We start from the raw sequence: 24,953 nt of genomic DNA, 5'->3' as shown, positions 1-24,953 counted from the left end.
CCCTCGGATAACCAGGGAGGGCTGCGCCCTGCTGGAAAGGCCGAGAGGCCCGGGCGGACGGATCGTTATCGTTATTGGTTTTCGTGGACAAGCTTAGTGCTAATCCACGTTTTATCTGCTCGGAGAGAAAGCGGCCGCCTTTGTTTCGTTTGTGATAATCCAAGCGAACCGCCGTTCGCCCTCGAGCGCGACGCTGCGGAGACGGTGACGTTAAAATGACGGCGAAAAAAATAACGTCGGAGCGAAAGGCCGTACGATCGCTTTGCGGTGAAGGAGACGCGAAACATGCGCGCGGCACAAAGATGCTCAACGTTCTCGTTTATAGGTCGCCCAATAGGCATGTGAGCTTCTTTGCAGGAAACATAAAGATCCCATACGGGGAGACAGAGCCTAACCCGGCAACTCAGAGCATAAGGCCGGAGGGGGAGGGGACGCACCCAGGACGGGATGCCAGTCCATCACAAGGCACCCCAAGCGGGACTCGAACCCTAGACCCACCGGAGAGCAGGACCCGGTCCAACCCACTGCACCACCACGCCACCACACCCCCTCTTCAAGATGACGGATGTGAAATTTATGTGAGCGAACAGCAGAAGACGATGAGACGGGAATGAACAAGGGGGTGAATTAACGAGGGAGTGAGCAGAAATCCGAGGAGGGAAAACAGCCAGGAGAGACGGTTATGTAAAAGAGGGAAGACGGCGGGTGAGGTGCAGTTTGAAATGGGAGGTGACGTCACGCGCGGGGGAGAGGCACCGAGTGGAAGTGAACTGATTTTACGGCGTCCCACACGCTTGGCCGGCGCATCCGCTCACGGGGCGGCGGTGGAGCAGGAAGACGGGCGGAAAAATCCGCTTCCGTTTCGAGCGTACGAGCTTAAAGCGCTTCACATTAAACTTTAACTTAAGTGCATTAACAACCTTTTTTAGAAACTATTGCTCGCGTGTCCGGTTATTTAGACTTTTATGCGGATGAATTTATTTAGGACCTTTTTGAGGAACACGACTTTTTTCGGCTGAGGCGCGTAGCGTTAAAACGCGGCACGGCGGTGCACGGTGGTGCAGCGGGTGGGGCCGGCGCCTCGCATATCCCGGGCCGCGGGTTAGTACGCGGGTTCAAATCCCGCTCAGCCTGATCAACTCTAAGCATCCGAAGACATTCGCAAGCTGCCCGGGGTGCAAACGAGTGTGTTTCCACCCCGCGTTGGGCTGAGTCCCCATGCTTCTTGGATATGCTCTGAACCTCCGCAAACCTGCATTGGACAAGCAGGTCTAGAAATGGACCGGTTGGACAACGGGCGCATCGCTTAGCCGGTTTCTCCCGCGTCCAGATGTTGATATTCACCTATATGCTTCAAAATGACTATTAAAATAAGTTCAATCATCACAATGTACTTTGGAGGTGAACGACTCCGGTGAGAGTGTGGGTAAAGCGATCGCCGCCGCAGTGCGGCTCGATCCCGATGGTTTTATCGATGCGCGCGCTTCTACTTATCGCATTTGCGTGAGGATGCTGCGCTTCGGGTCCGGATGCGGATGGCGGTGCGGAAAAGGGGTCCGAGTTCTCGGCGCCAGTTGGAGAGAAAGGCCCAATCTATGGTCCGCGGAGATTGTCCAACAACCCAACATGAGTACGAGCGACACCTGTCGGCGTGCTACCGATTTACTGTAATATAGAGGAGTGACTACATTTTTTTGCGAAGGTTAAAAGTATTTGGGGTAAACCAGAAGATTCCGTTTCTGTTTCATCAGTGTGTTCCCGAGAGCTTGATGAGATACGGTATGACAGCGCGGTATGGAAACGTGACCGTCCGATCAAAATCGAAACTTGCACGGCTGGCACGTACCGCTCTGAAAATTACAGGGCGGGAAGAGAAACGACCCATCCGGGAGCTGTGCGACGTATCTATTTTAAAAGAAAAATCACGCGTATTTTACACGAGAATTTTTACCGTGTTACACCCTCAGGGAGACGATTTAGGGTTCCGATGTGTAAATCAAATCGTTATTAAAATTCTTTCGTGCCAGCTGCGGTTAAGTTATTGAGCAGAGAAGTGCAAAACTGAGATTCTAGATTGGTGTACAGTAGGTTTTAATATATTTTGATTGTTGCTTTATTCTTCTTATTGTTATGGTATGTAATTGTTTTATGTGAGTCCAATGTTGCGCGTTGGTCGTGTCATGGTTGTCCAAGACAAATTACCCAGAAATGGGACAATAAAGGAGATTCTATTCTATTCTATGGCCAAAGAATCTGACGTTAAAGTCTCTCATTTCCCTGAAAGCAATAAAAGTTTTGACATTCAGGAGAGCGAAGAGTATGGTTCTGCGCAAAAGAAGGGTACGTGTGACATGTAGCTTCCCCCTCCGAGTAACGCAAGAACCGTGGCTGGGATATCAGTCCTGCTCCGAAAACATCCGCATCAGCATCCGTCAAGCCAGAGCGCCCGATACGGTTCCGGCCGTCATCTGCCACCGATCCGGAACAGTCCCGCCAAAGTCTATTCTGCTGAGGAAGTCATTTCTTGGCAGTGGTACTGCGTATTGTGGAGCCACACCGCGGTATAGCGCAGGTTTCACACCGCATGTAAAGCAGTCCTTTCCAGGAAAAAGAAGAGAGGAAAGGAAAACACAATCAAATATAACCGAGCGGCTGTAGGTATTACGTTTACTTATTCGGTAGACGCTTTTGTCCAAAGAACTCTATGCAGCGTTATGAGGCCACACCCCTTATTCACCAAGGTGACTTACACTGCTAGATACACTACTTACAATGGGTCACTCACCCATACATCAGTGGAACACACTCTCTCTGTCACTCACACACTATGGGGGGAACCTGAACAGCATGTCTTTGGAGTGTGGGAGGAAACCAGAGCACCCAAAGACTTACACCACTAGATACACTACTTACAATGGGTCACTTATCCATACATGAGTGGAACACACTCTCTCTCTTGCTGTGTCACTCACATACTATGGGTGACCAGCATGTCGAAGTGTGGGAGGAAACCAGAGAACCCAAAGACTTACACCGCTAGATACACTACTTACAATGGGTCACTCATCCATACATCAGTGGAACGCACTCTCTTGTCTCACTCACACACTATGGGGGAACCTGAACAGCATGTCTTTGGAGTGTGGGAGGAAACCAGAGCACCCAAAGACTTACACCACTAGATACACTACTTACAATGGGTCACTTATCCATACATGAGTGGAACACACTCTCTCTCTTGCTGTGTCACTCACATACTATGGGTGACCAGCATGTCGAAGTGTGGGAGGAAACCAGAGAACCCAAAGACTTACACCGCTAGATACACTACTTACAATGGGTCACTCATCCATACATCAGTGGAACACACTCTCTCTCACTCACACACTACGGGGGAACCTGAACAGCATGTCTTCGGACTGTGGGAGGAAACCAGAGCACCCAGACAGCATGCAAACTCCACACCGACTGAGCGGGGATCAAACCCATGTCTCTCGCACCACTCCACTTTTTCCAATGAGGGGAAGATTAGTGCTCACTCAAAAGTAATGGCAGCAATATCGTGAACAGGGGGGTCTAAAAAACAGTAGTAATTCTCTGAAAGCATGTCGTGTCGGTGAACTGATGCATTTTAGCGTTTATCCTCCTTCTGCGTGCATTTGGCTTATGAAACGTTCAAAGGGTTCCTCTTGTGGGAATGCGGTCTGCCGTATTCCAGTTTCAGGCCATGTTTTACACTTGTGATGCAAAAGGAAGGACTCTAATCTGCGTGACAAACTGCCTGGAGTGTCACACTAAACGCCACATCCCGTCACCCGTCCCCATTCTGCCATGGCTATTTCCAGAACATTCCTCTTCCACCATCTGAACCAATGCTCATCACACGAGTAGCTGCGCAAAACTCAGAATATTGACGATTCCTGATCACCTTCCTACATTTTTTTTTCGAGATACGCATAAACATTTACATTGCATTACAAGAGTAGCTGTGTACAGATTTATCCGGACGTGGTCTTAAAGCGATAGCACATGAATGTTTACACCTTACATGAGCTTAAGAGATCGTGGGTGAAGTGAGTCTGGAAACTTCAAAACTTTGACTAAAAACCAGAACAATAAAATCAGTCTGAAAACTGTTTTTATTGAAATGTCAAATAAATTCAACAGATTTTTTTTTTTTAAACAATTTCACACCACCAATATGAGAAACGAGCAAGCGGGACAGTAGACACAGCAGTTCGAAACACGTAAGGGTAGATAATGGCAGAACAGTTTAAAAAGTAGACGGCTGTTTAAAAAAAAAAAGACAACAAACAAACACGTGACCACAGAAAGTTCTGGAACAAAAGCACGTACAGCAGCTTCACGGCACCACAGCGGAACGGGGAAAATGCAGACGGGATCAAGCCATCACAGGCACAACACCAACAGTACAGCACATTATCCGAGTACCGAGTACTGAGTGAGTAGGAGGAGGAGGAGGAAGAGATCGTGGGTACGACCACCCAAAGAGGCACTTTCCGAACACAACACTGCTCCTTCCTAAAGCTGACCTCAAATGACCCCAGCTGCCCTGCTGCCTCGAGGACTGCGTTCACATCTTTCCTCGAGTTCTCTTTCGTCCCAGCAGTCGGCACCCTGACCTCTAAGCGACGTAATTAAAATCCGACACCGTCCTTTCCCCGCAGCGCGCTTCTTTGGTTATCGATTTTCCGCCACCGGTCTGGTGATGCTAAGTCTGAGCAAATGCTGCGGTTCCTCCGTCCTGGCCCAAGGGCAGGGAAAAAAAAATTTAGAGCGGGAAGCAGAATTTTCGTAGGATAAAGGGTGTCGTTCGGGATTCGGGGTAGGGAAATGTACAATCGATGCTCTTTGCGTATAGCTACAACGGGGTTTAAAAACCGTGTAAGTTCCAGAAAGAACTGGTGTACCGCGCACATACAAATAAATGTGACATATATAGAAAATTCCGGAATGTTATACAGTTCTCGTGAATCCGTGGCTCACGCACCTCCCGCGCTCCTCCGAAGGCCGTACGCGTGAAAAGGGCGACTTGTGACGAGCTTCCTCTCGAAAAGCCGCGCTCCTCACGGGACGCGCGATGTTCCGCTCTGCTCCGGACGCCGCCGACTCCGAGCTCAGTCCGTCTTTCCGAATACTTGCGAAATACGATAAATCGACCCCGGTCGGGGAATTTTACTGGCGCTGAGATTTCTTTGTCCAGTTTTCAGTGACTGGCAACAGGTTTGTTTTATTCCTTTCGAACAATTAACAATTCCTGGTAACTTACGCTGTAACAGACAAACTTTCACCGGCTGCTTTCGCAGCGGTTCAACCTCGGTCTCGGGAGGTCCTTCACGCCGTGCCTCCTTTCCCGCCCTTGTCCGCTGCTTCACTTCCGGGCGCCGGCTGGCTCTCTGCAGGCCTCCGGGGACTCCTTGGCAGCCCCGCCGAAGACCCCGACGCCCCGGTCGGTCCAGGGCACCACGTTGCCCAGAAAGGCCGCGCTGCAGTCGGCCAGGCCGGCGATCTCGGCGGGCGACAGCACGCGGTCCCAAAGGTTAAACTGGGACAGCTCCCCGACCAGCGCCTGGGAGGCGTCAAAGCGCCCGCCCATTGCGTCCTTGTTGGGCGACCGTGCGTGCGGAGGAGGACGGCATAAAGGAGAGGAGAAAGAGGAAGAAGGTAATGAGTCGGGAGAGAGAAAGGAGGAGGGAAAGCTTTGTAAAATGGTCCGTGAGATGAGACGCGGGTCGATAAAGATGAAAGTTTAAAAAGGGCAATCGGAGTAGAGGTTGCGGAGGGCGTAATGCCGCTCGTTCGACGGCTTCAGCTGCCTTTCCACCAACTGCCGAACAGAGAAAAGGCTTGCGGAACCTACTCTTCTTTAATTATTTTTGCTTATGCTGGCGGCGGATACGCCTCTATAAGCGCTCGTCTTCCAAGTTCACCGCGGTGATTTAAAAAAAAAAGCTTCGCCGCATAAAACGTCCATCTCTCTACCCGCTTACCTGCTCCTGCCCCAAGACGAGGACCCCTCCCGGTGAAATGGGGTGCCAAGCAGCAAGGCCCTCCCCCTCACCCTTCAGCTGTCCCCCCTGGAAGGCCTGCCACACCCCATCCCGGAGGCTCCAGGACACACAGATGTGCTCCCAGATGCCCGGTCTCAAGGACAGGGGCAGCTGTGCTACCTGTCGGGGGAAGGATAGGAGAGTAAACCCAACACAGAGCACATCTACAATCGGCATACATGTACTTTACACACACACACACACACACACACGTTGTCTGAACCGCTTGTCCCATACGGGGTCGTGGGGAACCGGAGCCTAACCCGGCAACACAGGGCGTAAGGCCAGAGGGGGAGGGGACACACCCAGGACGGGACATCAGTCCGTCGCAAGGCACCCCAAGTGGGATTCGAACCCCAGACCCACCGGAGAGCAGGACCCGGTCCAACCCACTGCGCCACCGCGCCCCCTTACATGTGCTTTAATTGATTACAATACAAAAAACTATTTAGGCACACGTTATCGTTCCCGCCGTATTTTCAAAGCTTCGTCATCGCTTCCGAAAAGCATCACGCACAAGGCGGTGAAAATCGAGAGCCCGCGAAGAGAACTCGCGGACCACCGACCCTGTCGTTGACCAGAAGCTCCACAGGGTTGTGCACACCCCGCAGAAGCACCAGCTCGTTGGGTTGATCCGGGACGGCGTACGAGAAGGGCGTGCCGATGCCCCCGTCTTTGGTCCGCAGCCAGAGGCAGGTGGTGAAGGCGTACAGCTCGGGGATGGGATGCCGCACCACCCCGTACATGTAGTCGGTGCGCACGGGGAAGGAGAGCTTATAGCCCTCGGGGTAGGTCTGCTCCGAGAGACCTGAGAAAAGACGAGGGCGAAGACGTTGAGGGCAGGAAGGTTAAAGCTGAGTCAGCACTTTTACGATACAAACTGACTAGGATTACAGGCGTGTGAGGTTGACCTTTACTCAAAGTGACCACTTGCGTGGTAAGGAAGGGTATGTTCTTCTGCACATCTTCGGGTTGCAAGCACGGGGAGAACAACGACACCTGGCCGAGGCACTGGCGCTACCGCTGCTCCGCCACGCAACCGTCACACCGCGATTAGCAGAACCAAAGCTTTTATTCAGCTGTTGACCCCTTTGTGCACCTGGGTGTTTTTTGTCAGGTTGAGCAGTTCGGGTTCGACATTCCCTTCCAAAACGTACAAGAGCACCCAAACGGAACCCCGGACGTGCGACAGCCCAACGGCAACGCAAAAGTAAAGCATTACCTTGCTCCAGCTCCGCGATGCGCTGCTGCAGGGTGTCGATCCCCTCCTCCAACTCATGCCGATGACCCAGCTCACCCTCTGGATCCCCGCCAGTCCCGGATACAACCCCCAGACCCTTCTCTCCGATTCCAGACTGGTTCTGGACCGGGGACTGTGCCTCGAGCTGTTATCAAATCACAAAAAAAAAAAGATCCTTAGGATTAATTTCATTCGGAGATGTAGTTTGCACCAGTACGGTAAGCGCCGTCGATGTCATCGCTTATTCACTTTCGTTAACCGTTTTTGTCCTTGTCTGGGTCACGTCACTCCAGAGCCTATCCTGCAATCACTGGGCACTAGGCTAAGAGGCCACACCCTGGACAGGACAGCAGTCCGTTGCACGGCAGCCACACGCACTGCGGAAACTTAGAGCCGCCAGTTCATCTGAAACACACATCTTCGGACTGCAAGAGGAAAGCGGAGCACGTGGAGGAAACCCAGCCAGACTCAGCGGGAACATGTGAACTACAGAAAGACAAAGTCAACTCCAGAGCTACGCCGAAACACGTCAGGTGCCGCGAAGCAGCAGCTCCGATACAGCGTGCCGCCCCTCGACTGTCGACGCCTTCCTCTCGTTGCCGTCGTCGTACAAGTGATTCCCATGGCCGTGATCCTACCGCAACAGAATAGTGCTGACGTCTAACTTCGGCACGCCGCTCGCAGTTCGCACACGGCACTTCCTTCGCCGCTCATCGCATCGAAAGTGACGCTTGCCTGAACTTATTACGTGAAGAATCGTACGAGCGGCGTCAGCGACGGAGACGGCGAACAGCGGAACGCGGAGATTGAGGTTAAGGACCGAAAGGAAAGAATTTGGGCTTTAGGGCCAAGGAAGAGGCCAGGGAAGAATGGAGCGTAAAAAGAGGAGGCGGGGATTTTTTTGTACGCCCTCACACATTTACACACGCGCGCACACTTTGAAAGGCACCGATGGAAAGCTCTGTAGTAAGCGGAGGTGCAGAAGCTACTCTGAGACGGAAGCGGAGGCAAAAACATCCTTAGGCTGGAGCTGATGCTGACAGCTTCAAAGCTTCACGCGCTGTCAGTCGCATCTCCTCGAGGCCACATTGCCGTTACGACGCCGCGCAGGTATTACGGCGAGGACCGACGAGTCCTTGTCGTTCCACAGAATACGCAACACGGCCGCGGCAGAGCGACAGGCGCGGATTTACTCGAGCGTGCGATTCGTGCTCGTGGACAGACGTGGGGAGAGGCGCCGCTTTCCGCTGAACCGCTACACGGTTCGAACTCGGAGGAGATGAGATCCGAGTCGGTGGCGTTCGGAGCCAGCAATCGGGGTCTGGGCACAGGGGGGAGCGTGAGGGGTTTCGAAGGCGGTGCGAGGTTGGGAAGGTGTGTGAGGTTAAGCGATCGCTGTACCGCACGGGCCACGGATGCGGGACAGAGGTTCTAACAGGTGCCCCCCCCCCCCCCCGACCCCCACCCCATCTATCCGTCCGCCCGCCCGCACCTCCAGCCTCTCGATACGGTCCTTCAGCCGCACGACGGCCCGCTCCAGCTCCTCCAGCTGCCCGGGGGACGCCGGGCTGTGATCGCCGGCCATGGCGCCCCCCTGCTTGCGGGCTCCGCCGCCCCAGAGCCCCGCGCTCCGCTCCGGGAGGCTGCGCCGGCCGAGCCCCGCCTCGCACTCGGACAGCTTCGCCGTGAGCTCCTGGATGCTGCGCTGCTCCGACAGGATCTGCTCCTTCTGCCGCAGCACCGTGTGCCGCAGCTCCTCGGCCGCGGCCCGGAGGGAGTCCCGCTCCTCGGACCCGTGCGACGGCTGGCCGGCGGCGTGCGCGCGGAGCGTCTTCGGGCTGCACTCGCCCGCGGGGACGGGGGTGCAGATGAGGCGGCTGACAGGCGCGGCGCCCCCGCTGCTCAGCCCGTCGAGGCCGAGCGCCCCGGCCGATTCAGCACCGTGGAGAGCGCCGAGCGGACCGGCGCGAGCCACGGAGCCCACGGAGCCCACGGAGCCCACGGCGCCCACGGCGCCCACGGAGCCCTCGGGCAGCGGCTGCAGCAGCGAGTCCCGCGACAGGGAGTCGTTGTCGGGCGGCGCGGCGGCGGCGGCGCTGCTGGCGAAGCCGGGATGGACCGCGGCGATGATGCAGATGACCGCGCCGAGGAAGGCCAGCATCCCGGCGGCCAGCACGACCACGAGGAACTTCAGGGTGGCGACGTGCGGCGCGCGGTCGGGCGGAGGGGAAGAGGCTGCGAGAAAAGTGGGAGAGGGTCGCGGTGCGGAACGGGGTCCGAGCGCGAATGAGGGCTGCGAGCGCTGCCTGCCTGCGAGTCAGGTGTCGTTGCGCTGTGTTGCGGCGAGTGACACGAGCGCGGCCAACGCAGGATGTCGGCTGCTCTGGGTCCCCCTGTCAGTGTGTGCGCGCCTGTAGGGATAGAGAGAGAGAGAGAGAGAGAGAGAGAGAGAGAGAGAGAGAGAGCAGGTAAAGGAAGAGAGAGGGAGGGAGAGGGAAAAAACAGGGAAAGGGGGGGAGAGAGCAGGGAAAGGGGTAGAAAGAGTAAGAAAGAGCAGGGAAAGGGGGAGGAGAGAGAGAAAGGGGGAGAGAGTAGGGAAAGGGAGAGAGAGGGGGAGAGGGAGAAAACAGGGAAAGGGGGGGAGAGAGAGGGAGAGAGCAGGGAAAGGGGAGAGGGGGGAGAAAGAGAGAGAAAGAGCAGGGAAAGGGGGAGAGAGCAAGAGAGAGAAAACAGGGAAGGGGGGGGAGAGAGCAGGGAAAGGGGGAGAGAGAGAGAGAGAGAGTAGGGAAAGGGAGAGAGAGGGGGAGAGGGAGAAAACGGAAAGGGGGGAGAGAGAGCAGGGAAAGGGGGAGAGAGGTGGAGAAAGACAAAGATGCAAAGGGAGAGAGAGAGAGAAAGAGCAGGGAAGAGAGAGAGAGAGAGAGAAAGAGAGAGAGCAGGGAAAGGGGGAGGAAAGAGAAAGGGAGAGAGAGGAAAGGGGGAGAGAGGTGGAGAAAGACAAAGATGCAAAGGGAGAGAGAGAGAGAGAGAGAGAGAGAGAGCGCGAATGGAAGAGGGAGAAGGGGGACATAAAGAAGGAAAGAAGGAAAGGGAAAGAATGGAGATGAAGGGAAATAAAAAAGGAGGAGAGGAAAACAGACCCAGAGAGACTGTCTATGTGTACATGATCGTATCCCTGTTGTCTGTCACTCTCTAATTCTGGGGTTTTGAACCCTCGTGGGTTTCAGGGATCCACGGCCTAAAAGCGAGGGAGAAAAGATCATGCAGTAAAGTTGAAAACGTGAAAGGAAAAAAGGTGAAAAGCGTGGTTAAAAAAGGAAGTTCTTCAACGACGAAGCACCCTTAGGCCGGGCTTCGGGGATCACGAGCGCAGCTGCGGCGAGGGACTCGAGCTTCCGTTTCCAGCGAGCCGAAACTTGTTTTCTCGTGAAATACGCCCCACCAAAGAAAGAGCAAATTATGAGTGCGGCAGCAAGGATCAATCGATTTAGTTGGATTAATGGATATTTTGGTAGGTATCGATATAATGAGTTCAGATCTTGGTAACTGGCTGGAGCTCAAGAAACACGATTATCCTGTCCGATTACTGCATGAACAAAGTGAGGGAATCATGCAGTGGCTAAGAGCAGCTGGAGCATATCACCATGAAGAAAGACATCAAGAGATAATAATCCTTCTCGCACTGCTTTTACGAACGCGAAAATCCTTCTGTCAGGAGTACGTTCAGATAGACCTCTAAATTGGAGTTACGGTGTAAAATTCACGCTGTTACCTCACCCTTGACCCTCGTGTTAGAAACATCCAAGTTATGAATTTTCAACGATACAAACATTTCCCAGTTTGTCTTTATTCAGTTCCTTAAAATATTCTAGTATTTCTGAGCCGCGAAGCGAAAATAGCCTGCATTTCTACTTGCCACCACTGGATGGCAGCAAAACACACAAAAAAAAAACTAATGGAACTTCGTATGGGGAGCGGGTAACTTCAATAAGTAATTTTGACAGCATATTTTATTAATTTACTATATCCAACACTTTGTAGAATCCACCCAGCAAGTAATTATAATTTTTTTTTTTTTGTTTTTTCACTAAAGTTAGCCAAATGTTGACAAACATGTTTATGTGATGCACGTGTCTTCTTCATGGCCAGTTCTATTGAAGTGCACCATGTGACGCACAGTTGGCATTTAAGGTGAAACGCTTTTTAGTTTTAACATGGCACAGTGAAGAGGAAATTGTGAGTTACTTTTGCTTTCAGTCACTACTTCAATGTCCCATTGTGTTGATTAAACTGACATCGCATCCATGTTGTACCCTGCGTCATGCCCAAGGTTTCAAATACAAAGGAACGCCGAGACCCTGGAATGCATGAGCTGCTGATGAACGTACACAAAAGTCTTATACCGAGCTGTCAGTTTATTTTATCTTTATCTGTTGTTTTTAACCAAACCTAATCTGTGATTAAACCCTGTTGGGGGGAAAAAAAAGTACTTCCCCATATAACAAAAGTTTTCACAAAGATACCTTGAACACGGCCTAGAGAACTTCAGTTATACCACTAAGCTTTTATTGTCTTTGACAAAGTAGATGGATTTACAAACAATTCTGAGCTACCCGCCAACTTCTGGTCCCAGCTGAACTGTGGGCTGATAACACTATATAGAGTTCACTGGAAGTCACTGTGGAGAAAAGCGTCTGCTAAATAAAAAAAAAAAAAATCGTAAATGTTTTTGGAAGTATAGGTAGTGCACATTTTTTGAAGGAAAAGTATTAATATTATAAAAAATAGATGGCAGTCTGGGCTGATTTAGCTAAATATAAACGTAACGCTGTTCTCAGGCACCGTGTAGAGACCAGAAGACACTACAGAGATTTATACGATACAATTAAACCACCTTTAGCTCAATTAAAACGCCCACGGGGTCATGCTGCCCTCTAGTGTTGAAACGGAAAACTGCATTGTTCCCCTTCAGACTCCATCCACCCAATCCATCCACTTAATGCTTCTGCAAAGGTCATTCAGTGGTTAGAAAGACAGGTTAAGGACAATTAAGAAATGACCGCAGGCAATAAAAACAGCAGAACAACAAAACACAACAGCTTGACACATTGTGCATTATGCAAGCAGCACTTCCGTCAAAATGAGGACGAAATCTAATTCAATCCTACAACGCAGGGACAAACTGCATTTAATACTCATTTTTATTAAAAATGTAATATGGTAAACACGAACAAAAACATGACACTTACATAACCTGTACAATAAAACATGCTTCTAATACAATAATCATAACAACATATTCATTAATAGCATTTTATGTTGCCCATTTTTACCTTACAACCTAAGTGTCTGAAAAACAGACAAGAGCATACAATCCAGACCCCTGTTCACTCAACCACAATATATCATATAAAGAGCAATACAGGAAAAGCTTTGGCACGTACTGTTCAATTCAGCTGCAAGTACAATAACCAAAACGGTACTGAACTGAGTACGACAGTTTTTAAAAAAAAAAAAAAAGTTAAATATAAAAGCAAATCTTTCAACACTCTGGCTTTCAATAATGAGGCAAGATGGCAAGTATCCCACACAAAAGTTTGTGCAAATCATATGGCTTTGCAAAAAAAAAAAAAAAAAACCCATGAAACACAAACTTCTGAAGTGCTACACACAGTCCACATGTATTGCCTATGGCATTTTTTTTTAAACATATGTAACACTGGAAAGGGGGCATGACATTCATGAAAGTGGCCATAAACATTGCATAATGTATACAAGCAAATTCCAAGACACTTCCGTGACACATATTGGTCTTCTCCACAAGTGGTGTTTCTCTTTCTTCAAGTATCACACTGTGTGTGTGAGTACAAGTTTGTGCAACACGCTGTACATTACAGCACCTGGGTGAGATACTGGGGCTCAAACATAACACCAGCACAGGCCGCTCTGCTGATACCTGGAGGACAGAATTACGCTTAAACGCACTCAGGAAACACTTACGCACCAGGACACTTGGTCATGCTTACGATGGGCAGGTATATTAGGTATACCGGGCTGCAAAACAATCAAGCACTTACGGTATGGCATATGAAAAACAAAAAAAAAATGGAAGTGCAGCAGAATTGAACAGTGCCAACAAGGTCATACACAGAGCCACATTACACACCATTCACTGGGTTATCACTGGGTTATACATTTTTGGGGTAGCACCTAATATTCCTCAGTTTCTGAAATTATGCCCCGATTCAAAAAAGAAAAGTACACAACAAAAGGTCTAATACACACATGTAATAAACAAAATATAGAACTCATTATTACCATACTTATGAAAAGGTGAGAGGTTTAAAAATTTTTTTTAAATATTCATGATTTAGACACAAAAGGTGTATACATACTAAAATAATTATCTCGAAGGACACGTTTGGTGTACAAACGCACCATAAAAGTATCGGTTGCTCTGTGTAGCACACAATAATGTTGAGCCTTGCAAAAGGGTTGAGCCCAGAATGAGTTTTGGTTCTAAAGTTTGCTGATTTCTTCTAAGTGTCATCACTTTAGCACCTATTTAAAACCAGAGCACCATCTTGGATATAAATCAGATTGGGATGAACATAAACACTGGCAGATGAATGTTTGCAGAGGAGGCTGGACCACAACAAGCTGTCCTCGTCATGCGACCAAAACCAAACGTGCAGCGACTCATCATTCGGGGATGGCGGTCTTAATTCAGTAAAAGAACGGAGACGAATGACGGTGGAATCGAGATGAGCTCATATTCAAGAGCAATGCAACCATCGCGCTTGTGTTTACACGGCATCTTCAGCACGACCTTCCGAGGCAGCAGACGGCACTTGACAGCGTTCACCTGTCCCGAATTAACAGCGCCGCGATTTGTCCTTACACAATCTCATTCAGCAGCCTTAAATCATTTCACCATCTGCTCCACTTCGCACTTCAATCACGGCCGCTAAGCTTTAGGCTTTGAAAGAAGTGCAAATCTGGTTTCTAACAAATGCCATCTATTGTACACACCGGCTTTCTCTTCAGCGAGTCGGCTTCGGCGGCCTTATGGCACTAGTGCAGAAGAAATAGAACTGGACTTTACGGGAACCTGTCGGCCCGTCCGAGGAAACGGGTGGTTTACGGAAGCTGACCGTCTCTACTTACATACAGTACAATCACATTGCACATTAATATTGTTTCCTGCAGCTTAGAGACTTGCCCGGCTTCTGCTGGCCTTTTTTTTTTTTTTTTTTCTTTTTTTTAGAAACACGCAAGCAGGCTCTACTCAGGAGACATATTTAACAACAAAAATACGCTTTACTAAGTTATACTCAATAAATGCTCTCTGACATAAATAGAAACATCTCACTAACGGGTGCTTCAGTTTACTTCGTCATGGATGGACATAATTTGACATTGAACATTTGTTTTCTTTTTCAAGGCAATTTTAATGACCGACGAGCATTCTGTCATCGAAAGGTGGCTAACAAAGCCCTGCTCCGCAGCTAATTTACTTTGCATCTAGGATGGTTCCGGCTATACTTAATGTTTTAACATAAATAATTTGTAATTTTACCAAAACGCGCAATAAAGCAACCAAGAAGGCTAACAAAACCTTTTCTCTACTCATAAGGTGGAATTTACTCAACTTCACTGAAGCCATGCATGCCCTTATTCTACTAGCTTACATCATCTGCCACATTAACTACGACACCAGCTCTTACTAAAGGCAGAGGGACAGCAGCTCTGTGCTGTGAATGCAATGGTCCGGCTGCTGATCTCTTTGCCCTCTTCAAGCTGCTCGGAACAGTTTCACCTGCTCAAGAGGGAGAAGGAGGCATCCGTCCTCCACGCTGCCTCCATCCTGAGCCTGTCGTCTCTGCCTCTGTCGAACCGGGGTCCACCCCAGGGAGCGCATCCGCAGAACAGCAACTACAGCATGAGGGCAGAGAGCACAGCATTACACCCTGAAGTACTGCACACAAGCGGTCCAAGCAATGCAATATCTCACTGGTGAAACGTAGGAGAGCGAAGGGAAAAGCCTTCCCTGGGACAAGGAGGACCGTATTACAAGAGTATCATTAGTAGGAGCCTTTCAAAGGTCTGCAGATCACAATTTCAAGAGGAGGTCGCCGAGTCTGTGGGGTCTTTTCTGGATCTTGCTCCTCAAGTTGCAGTCTAAACAGTGTGGAAATTACGAGAGAAGCACCGTTTTAACATGCCAATAAAGGCGCGCTCTCCAGCGTGGCCTCGGCGAAAGCGTTTCGGTGCGTAACCCTCACACTGAGGGCGTATCGTGCCAAACCGGACACGCGCAGATGAAGAATGTTGTAGCACAGACTCGCAGAACGATCCGTTCTTTACTCAAATCTGTCCGTCAGCAACACATTCTAAGACACGCTGGACACGCGTGTGCCTGCTCACACACGCTCAGGGGTCGGGGAGCCAGTCTTTCAGACAGACACGACTTTCGCTGTCGCCTGTCTGTTCACTCCCACCACGCTGCTTCCTTAGACTCACCCGCACGACACAGACTAGATGGACTGCTGCTCCAGGGCATCAGTCATGCGTCTCTGTCAGTCAGTCGGTCCGTCAGTCAGCCTCCTCCCACCAAATGCTGGACTTTGGAGTCGTACGGCCGACAGAGGAACAGCTTGGCAAAAAGGTTAAAAATAAGGCTTCAAATCAGCAAAAAAAGTTAACAAAACTGAATAAAAACCCCCCAAAATCTTTTGAGTACGAGTGCGAGGAGACTGGGGTGACCGTCCGCATATCTCGTCTATTCTGTGGCAGGTCTTCTGTAAGGCTTTAGATGAAGTTCAGTGCTGGAGGAGTTCCTCGGGAGTGCACCGAACACAGAGGCGGGTCTGAGCGTGGAACCACCTCAGCTCTCGCTTCCAAACGGCCAAAACTCTGTGCCCAGTATTTGATTCTGGGGGGGGGGTACATTTTTCAACGTGTGGGCAAGTCTGTGTTTTTTTTTAAACTTCGGAAGAGAAATACTTCATTTGAAGGCACGCACCAAAGGGGAATACGAAGCAGACGTCTATTCTTTTCCCCGACAAAAAGTAATATTAATAAAAGATCATTCAACATCCTTGTCGCTCCATTTTTGGGCATCTTAAGAAATCTGCAAAGGTGTCAAGACTGCAGATTGTTCCTATGCCTGTGCCCCATCACACCCACACTGGGCAGAAGTGTGCTTCACATCTTCCGTAGGCTATAAGTAATCCTAAAGTTTTTTTATTTGTTTTTTTTTTTTGTAATGTAAATCCTGAGTCTTGCTGCACAACAAAAATCCCTTGTTTTGAACAGGAGTTTGAATTCTCCAACTCCTATGTCATCACATCTGCCTGTGTGGATGTACGCTTTTCGAAGCCGAGCGAACGACTCTTAGCGCTAACTGCAAACAGTACATGCACACGCTCCTGTATATCCCATTCCGTTGATGAAAATGAAGCGATGAAGGTAGTCTAGATCAGCAGTCACCAACACCTCTCCAGAGCACTGACAGCATAAGCAAGCTCTGCTAAACGCGTTAAACTTTCACCGCTTTCTGGCAAAAAATGAGTCGCCGCATACTTTTAGAAGCAAAATTGCATTGCCGTGTCTTCCGCAATGTACTGTAAATAAAATTACTGCGCCGCATTCCAACCCCCGCAATTATCTCTCTAAGGCAGCGCAACTAATCCATTAAAGAAAGCTAGAGCGAAAGCACTTAAATTCTGATAGACAGGGAAAGGGTTGGAAACTGCTGTTGAGGGTCATAATACACACTGTGAACAGGTTCGGTAGCTATTGCTGCTTGCTGACCATCCCCATCTAAACTTCACCAGATTCATGTAGTATTCACTTCTCAAGCACCGAATATTAAGAAAAAGTGTACGGTATGGGGATGCCTAGGGCTTCCACTGTGTGAGTGCTAAAAAATAAACGGAAGGTGGTCTCGTGACTCCTTCCTGCCTTCTCTTGGAGTGGACACTGGAAACTCCTCTAAACTATGCGGACTACTTCAAACCAGTACCATTACATTAAAATCATATAAAAAGTGGAAAAACTCAGGTTTTAAAATTCCGATATCAAAGTATTACAATTCAATGCAGTCAAACGCTTATACACAAAGAGTTTACAGTCTTGTTAGACCTCAGACATGACAACTGCCTAGTTAAAGGATTTAATAGTATCAACAACATAATCTTCTTTGATCTATGAAACCGTTCTCAGCTTCAGTGTTGTGCGCGCATATAAATATATATTCGTATTTAAATATGCCACGGTGTGTGCGAGTAGGCACTGCCATATCGTATATGACAAGTGAACCTCGTTCAATTTCTGATGCTAACTGTATGCTTACTGCAAGTAATGTCAAACTGAGCACAAGGCTGGTATGAAAAAATTCATACAACATGTGCACAGCCTGCGTGAACACTGCGATACAGCGTCGCTATATAAAAGTGCATATTGTACAAGAAAATTGTGTGGAAATAGAAACTTTAAAAAAACAGAGCAGTGGCTCGGTTTGATGATAAATACTTAGGCAATAACAGACATTTCTATACAGCAACTTCATATTGTACGGACTGGGTTGAGACAGAAGACTATTTAATGATTTGAATGTATTTGGCCTTGGGTGGGTGGATGGAGGGGCTTAAGGTTGCAGTTTAGGATTGGGGGTTGATGAGGCTGGTGAGGAGGGAGTAACAGGAGGAAGGGCAGCAGATGATGATGATGATGATGATGACGACGATGGAGAGGCAGGCTTGTCAAATTCTGGTGGCCGACAGAACTCCTTGATGGTGACAGTGAGGAGGTTGGTGGTCACATCTGTCACAACCACGTTAGCACAGCAAGGGGCCATTTCCGGGTGCCAGTCAGGGTCCCCTTCTGAGACTGCCTCAGGGTGTTCAGGGGACAGGAGCGGAGGGCTGCTTCTAGCATTCCGCGAGGGCAAGGGGGCGGAGCCTGCTGAAGCTGGGGAGTGCTTGCTTGGGCGTCGGCGCGGGTGGTGCCGACGCCTGGCATTTCTCTTGCCCTCGTGAGGCACAGACAGATCCAGGATCTCTTCGTCTTCTGAAGACGAGGTGGAGGAGGAGAGGAAGATGGAGGGAGGGGCTGGGAGAAAGGATGTAGGGGTGGGGGCCTGTTTCTGCTTCAGTTCTATGGGTTCGGGACTTAGGCTGGGAGGGGATGGAGAAGCAGCAGAAGCAGAGGGGGGTTCAGGTTGGGCTTGGAGGGAGGTGGGCTGTATCTGGGGAGGGGATGAAGGGCTGCTGTCTGAGCCACAAGAGCTGGAAGGCGAAGGCAGCGGCTGGTACCTCGGCAGAACTTGGGGCTGTCCTGTTGGCCTGTCAGGATACGCCTGAGCGGAAGTAAGAGAGGAAGGAGCACCACTGCTGGTTCCTTTGGCGGCACTGCTCCCACTGGTCCCCGTAGCGTAGTGTCCGGGGCCAGTCTGCGCTGGGCCAGGACCAGAACCGCTCTGCTGGATCCCAAAAGGCTTTCCATACATAGGGAACCCCGGCATTTTCAAAGGGGACTGAAGACCTCTGTAAGGCACTTCACCGAACCTCTTGCTCTTCCCAATGATGCGATTTCGGGAAGGAATTCTGGAGCGTCCTGGGTGGGTACTGTGTGCAGAATCCTGCTGGTGAGATATGGCAGTCCGTCTGCTGGTTGCACCAGCACTGCTGCTCCCCGGCTTGTCAATCACTTTCAAATTCAGTATGATGCGGCCACGCTTGACCTCACGTGGCTTCACCTTGCGATTCAAAATGCGAACGGTCTCCGAGAAAGGGGAGATGGGGGGCCGCGAAGAGAAGGAGGAGCCAGAAGAGCCTTGGGGTGGGGCCAGCGGATCAGGGCGGGGCAAGGGGCGCCGAGACATACGGTGGCACCGGTGGATATCCTTCTTCAATTTGTGATGAGCCGCCCCTGACTGGAGCTTCGCAGTGGGTGCTGAGGAGGACGATGAAGACGGGTAGACGGAGTGTGAGGAAGACGCTGGGGATGCCGAGGAAGATGAAGCTCTGGAGGAAGAAGAGGCTGCAGGCTGGTATTGTCGAAGCTCTGGGACTCGTGTAGTGGTCTCAGCTGCCTGAGCTCTTGCCTAAGAGAAACAAAGATGGGTAAAGAGCTCAGAAGGTGACAAACAAAAAAGTGGAGGCAAACAGGGCATAAACAAAAATATGTAGTGTGAGGAATGTATAATATGATGAAGTGACAAGAAGAATGGAAATGGGGAAAAAGTGATTGAGACAAGACAGTATTTAAAGAGCACAAATTCAGTAAATGGTAATGATTTAATTAAGAAAACGTAAGGAGACAAGGGACACACAGCAATGTACACATTAGTCGTGGCTTTAATGGCTGACACACACCAGGAAAATGACAACACTGTAGCAAAGATTCCTTTCAGTAAAGGATGGCTGAGAAAGTTTTATACTATTTTACTGGAGTATTTTTTTTTAAGGCAAGTACCTTGCTCAAAGGTATTACAGCTGGAAGTGAATCTCAAACCTGTGACCTTTGGGTACAAAGGGACCAGCTCTAAGCACTACGCTACAAACTGCCCCATTTACACAGAAACATTTTTAAAAATGTGTGCTTAGCACCCAATGCATGACTAAATCTGAAATCTTCAGACATGTTGAGGTGTCTATTAAAAAAAAAAAAAAATTAAATAAACAAAAATTATGCTTACACATTTTCAGACACTTCTCTCTAAATGATACACAAAGCACATTCACACATTTCCCACCCATTAGCACCAAAACAACAGAAAACAGTCTGACTTTAGGGATGGCAAATCAAAGAGTGAAGATATTTAGAAACACACCTTGAGAAGGAAGGTTTTGGGTTTTGGTCCTCTCTTCTTTGGCCCATAAAGTTCCCTCTCTCTCTCTCTGAAAAGGAAACAAAGGGAGTAAATGTACTTTGAGCTGTAACACATACTATGGACAAACATTTGTGCACCACGCAGAAAGTGGTGGGAAGATGGTGGATATAAAAGTTTCAGTTTTTTGCGGTTAGAAAGTCTGAAATTTGTCATCCTCACTTGGGGAAAACCAAGAAGAGTCACAGAACAGAAATGAAAAAGTTTCAGCCTTTCATGGTTATACATCTAATCAAAGATACGATAAATGAATAAGGCTCATACCTTACATATGTACATTAAAATAAGGGCACTTGCATTTCCTGCAGTTTTATCACAAAGTGGACATTTAAACTACATTTGCAGTCTTTGTAAGAGCTAAGCATGTTGCTTTTTTCTTTTTATGGCTGAACTTGCCAAGCGTTTTATTCAGACTAGCTATCACGCGCCGAACAAAGCGATGGCTGTTAACTAGATATAGAAAAACACGTAAAGCCAATGCAGAGCAAGAGCAGAGCCTTGCAGCCCATTAAATACAAGAGAGGAAGCTGAGTCAACGCAGTACCTTGGGGACAGTACCGCTGGACTGGAAATCCCTGCATTGGACAAATTCAACAGCAACGCTGCTCGGTGGATTTCACTGTACCATTAGCATTAAAATTTGAAGTGACTGCCTTGTGAATAGATTACAGTTTCTCTTTATACAACAATTTTACAATTTTTATCGTCATAACTCTTGTGGTCAAACTGAAGCTTCATGCGATGAATCCTCCTCTCCTTCAACACAGATGAAAGAATTTGCCTGAAGCATAAGTGTAATTTTAACACCTTGCCCAACATATTTATAAAACACATTTGTCATTTTAAAAAATCCAAGACAGTCATCAGCTGCCTCTGACTTAAAGGACTTATGATACCTTACAGCTCACCAAAAGGTTTTAACTTCTGGGTCCAAAAAAAAAAAAAAAAGAATATTGTATGGGCCTTAAAATTACACCTCTCAAGTATCAAGGGAAATGTAACCATTTAATACCAACAAATGAAATGTTCAGATGAATTCTGCCAAAGCGGGAAGTTAGCCTGTGTTGCAGTTATGCTGCTTTGACACGTACAAAATCAGAGAACCTAAAATTGCATTTTACAACTGATCTTAAAGTGAAGCACTGCCTATAGCAAAGCACTGTCGTCATGCTGTAATCCACTGTTAACTGCTCAAGACAAAGAACCGTTTTAGTAATAAATGGACAGTACCACAGTAGTACCATTTTTTTCCCCCCAGGCAAAATGTATCCACGGCAACAGGACCCTAAAACGCGCTTCTTTCAAGTTGTCTTTCGGAGCAGTGCCAAACCACTTCAAAAGAACCCTAACAAACGGTCAGGCAGAAACATGCAGAGACAAAAGCTAACCAGCAGGACATCTAGGTATGCAACTTAAAGTAACACTTCACTGTAAATAAATGGGCTAAAATTACATCTGGTATGAGCGCAATACACTTCCTTTTCCAGAAAAAAAAGGCATAAAAATTGCAGGGGGCAAAGTCTATGAGGCTCTTATTGAACTTGCAACGCCCTTGATTCTGCATAACGTCATGCATATTTATTTACACTGGTCATCTAAAAGTTAGCGACTAATAAGCAAATGTATCTTTAAAAACATTTACAGAAATAATCGCCTGGATTTCATTGTCTGGGGGGGGGGGGACTTTAATTACATGGATTTTGAGGACTAGCAGAGCACAAACAGCCCAGCATAACCTCATAAGCTCACTTTAACATTTCTGGAACTCTAACAAACTAAGAGGACAGTTATAATTACTGTTACTGTAGATAGTTACTGTCATGTGCCACTACCTGTCTGTCACAAAGCGTACCCTGGAGAATCCCAAAATGCTCATTACTTCTTTCGAAATTAAAGAATAAAAACACAGAAACAGGAATCCAATATTTAAATCAAATAACATTCCGATATTCCTGCATTTGTATCAGAATCATGTTCCGCCAATGCAAATAGAGGGCAGGGTGTGTATCAGCCCTCTCACTCATCTGAAAACATAGGTTCCCTGGCATGTAAAGGCAAGAATGATTTTAAAAAAAATAAAAAAATAAAAAAGAAAAGAAAAATCATAAGAGGTGTGAAATAGAGTGTGTGACGTTAAGGATCCAGCGCAAGTGCAGCACACTGTCTTTTCCCGCCACGCAGGTCGCGCGCGCACTCACTTTTGCTCGAAGGCCGCGATCAGCCGACTGTCCAGGATGTTCTCCTCGGGCTCCCATGTACTGTACCTGAAATCACATTAATTCGGCAAACACTGTTACTGACAAAAGCGCTTCCGAGTAAGCGATTTAACCCTTTAAAAACCGCTGTAAGGCTGCAGCGGGTCCCACAAAGACACGGGAGCTTCCAGCGGCTCCTCCTCAGCCAGTGTTACACACAGGCCGCCGCCGCCGATTTGCGTTACACATGAACACAAAATACGGCCCTGCTGATATTCATTTTTATATCTGCTATTTGTAATTATAGAGGGGGGGGGGGTATTAAAAAAAGACAAAACAAGGTGAGACAACAGCCGACACACTTACTTTATTGCCCATCCTTTCCATTTGACCAGATACTCGATGCGCCCCTGAGGAAATGAAACGGTTAGAAATGTCACCGTTCGCGGCTGAGGAGACAGACATCAAATCCTTAATTTAATAATATATTTTTTTAATTACAAAAACTGCTCGCGGACAACTGCGAAGAGCCGACTGTGCGGCAGAGAAGCCAGCGAGCCTGTGTGTCCAACACCGTCCGTGGCCTCTGCACTTCGTCACTTTTCGCCTCATCGACCCGTTTTCCACGTTATTGACGTTATTATTCAGTGACCGGTTACTGAACAGATACTGCGGGAGCCACGAATGAGCACTAACTTGGTGCAGAACTAGTATGAATAGGTTATTTATAAGTAGAGTAACGCTGCTTTGCTGTTTATCTGCGGAAATTATTGATTAATTACCTTGGTATTTTGACCAAATTACCGATCTCACTGAATTGCCTGTATTATTGATCTTTACCGCAGCTTCCCGTCAACTAGTAGTTCAGTGTCAGTACCGAAATAGACTGAATAAATAGGTAGGTTAATTTAACGTTTTCACTTCGGATAAATAAAACGATACATGATGATCATGATACGCCCCCTTCGCTTCGTGGGTGTTTTAGTTTATTTTCCATTAAAAAAATTAAAAATAAAAAAATTACATGAAAGCAAAGGCGGCTGCCTCAGCAGGCTTTGCTGCGCCGCCGTGGAAAGACACGGTCGGTGCCCGCGCGAGGCCCTCTGCCGTGCAGCCCGCGGACAGCTCGCTGATGCTAATGCTAATGCTAATGCTAATGCTACCGCTATGCTACGCCAATGACACGGAGGGGGCTCCGGGCCCTGTAAGTGTAAGGCCACCACGATCCTCGCCCCACTCCGAACCAGCGGAGCGGACACCCACCTTGCGAACGCGGCGTTTGAGGATACATTCCGCGGCAAACACCCGGTCCCCGACGGCGGAGAGCTCCATCGTTCGCTACGAGCACACACCAAGCAGACGAGCAACCGCCGACGAGTCCTCCCCCCTCCCCTTCTCAGCACGAGCTCAAGCCACACAGCGCCGGGAGCGCGCACGACCGGACCCGTCACGTGCGCCGGCGGTCGGCCCCCTTTCGTCGCCCTAGCAACGTGCAGTAGGCGTGCAGCGCGTGGAGGGCACGAGAAATAGGGTTGTTTGGGTGATGCGCGAGCTCGCGCCCTGAAAGTGGTCCAACCTGCGCGGAGGCTGAATAAAAAGAGAATTCATAAGAGAGAGAAAAGAGCACGACGATTTCACTGAATATTTCGAGGGAGCTGAAGCGAACCTAAGCCAGCGCTGCCAGGGCAGGGGAGTGGAACGGAGCACGAGAAGAACCAAGGGACTGCAATCTGTCAACGCAGCGTGGGCGTCACGAGGGGCTCGTGCCCCCCTATTGAGTAACAGCCCCGTGTCCAACTGCGCAGCACTAGGTCCCTCATACCTGACAAATTGCTCCGGCAGCGCATTACAGAGACTAGTAGTGCAAATAACCGACAATTCATCAACTCTTCTCGTCTTCATATCTAGACTATCTAGCCTCGTACAGTTTGCGCGTGAAAATGTGCGTAACATCAGTACCACGAACCGTTTTCCGTTTTCATTCAGCAGCCATTCGCTTTTCTCCAGCTTCTCCTAGTGAAAACTGTAGTGTCATTAGCCCACACCCCAAAGTGACTTACACTGAGTCACTCATCCATGCACTTTATCGTTAGCAAACATTTTTTACATTTATTCACTTAAACGCTTTTCTCCAAATTACAATGAACTTACAATGAACACTATGTAGTGTTAATCAGCCCACACACCTTTCACCGTGGTGACTTACACCGCTAGATACACTACTTACACTGGGTCACCCATCCATACATCAGTGGAACATACTCTCTGTGTCACTCACACACTATGGGGAACCTGTACAACATGTCTTTGGAGGATGGGAGGAAACCAGAGCACCCAGAGAACATGCAAACTCCACACGGACTGAGCGGGGATTAAACCCATGTTCTCTCGCACCACGCAGGCATTGTGAGAAAGCAGCGGTACTTGCTGTGCCACCGTGCCAGCCACTTTATTATTCCTAATAAGTAACATGTCGCATACTTCTCCCTATTACACAACAATAACTTGTATTTTAATGGAGCGATCACGACTGGCAGCTTTCTGTAGTCGGA

General features: G+C 48.7%; 1 protein-coding gene across 1 annotated transcript; it reads right to left on the bottom strand.

Moving 5' to 3' along the window:
* Positions 1-4,030: 4,030 nt before the first annotated feature.
* LOC108928858 (nascent polypeptide-associated complex subunit alpha, muscle-specific form-like) lies at positions 4,031-23,832 on the bottom strand. Its single transcript, XM_029250406.1, has 10 exons — positions 23,665-23,832; positions 22,768-22,811; positions 22,405-22,470; positions 20,150-20,216; positions 17,968-19,420; positions 8,804-9,546; positions 7,294-7,456; positions 6,638-6,879; positions 6,012-6,191; positions 4,031-5,623 (listed from the first exon to the last, which is right to left on the bottom strand). Exons 1-10 carry the CDS (start codon positions 23,731-23,733, stop codon positions 5,393-5,395), a joined length of 3,258 nt encoding a protein of 1,085 aa, XP_029106239.1. The 5' UTR covers positions 23,734-23,832; the 3' UTR covers positions 4,031-5,392.
* Between the last annotated feature and the right edge of the window lie 1,121 nt (positions 23,833-24,953).

This window comes from Scleropages formosus, chromosome 3 (genome assembly GCF_900964775.1).
Source record: "Scleropages formosus chromosome 3, fSclFor1.1, whole genome shotgun sequence".
Taxonomy (NCBI): domain Eukaryota; kingdom Metazoa; phylum Chordata; class Actinopteri; order Osteoglossiformes; family Osteoglossidae; genus Scleropages; species Scleropages formosus.
Note: the sequence above shows the minus strand (reverse complement) of the source record. Positions and strands in the feature narration are given on the sequence as shown.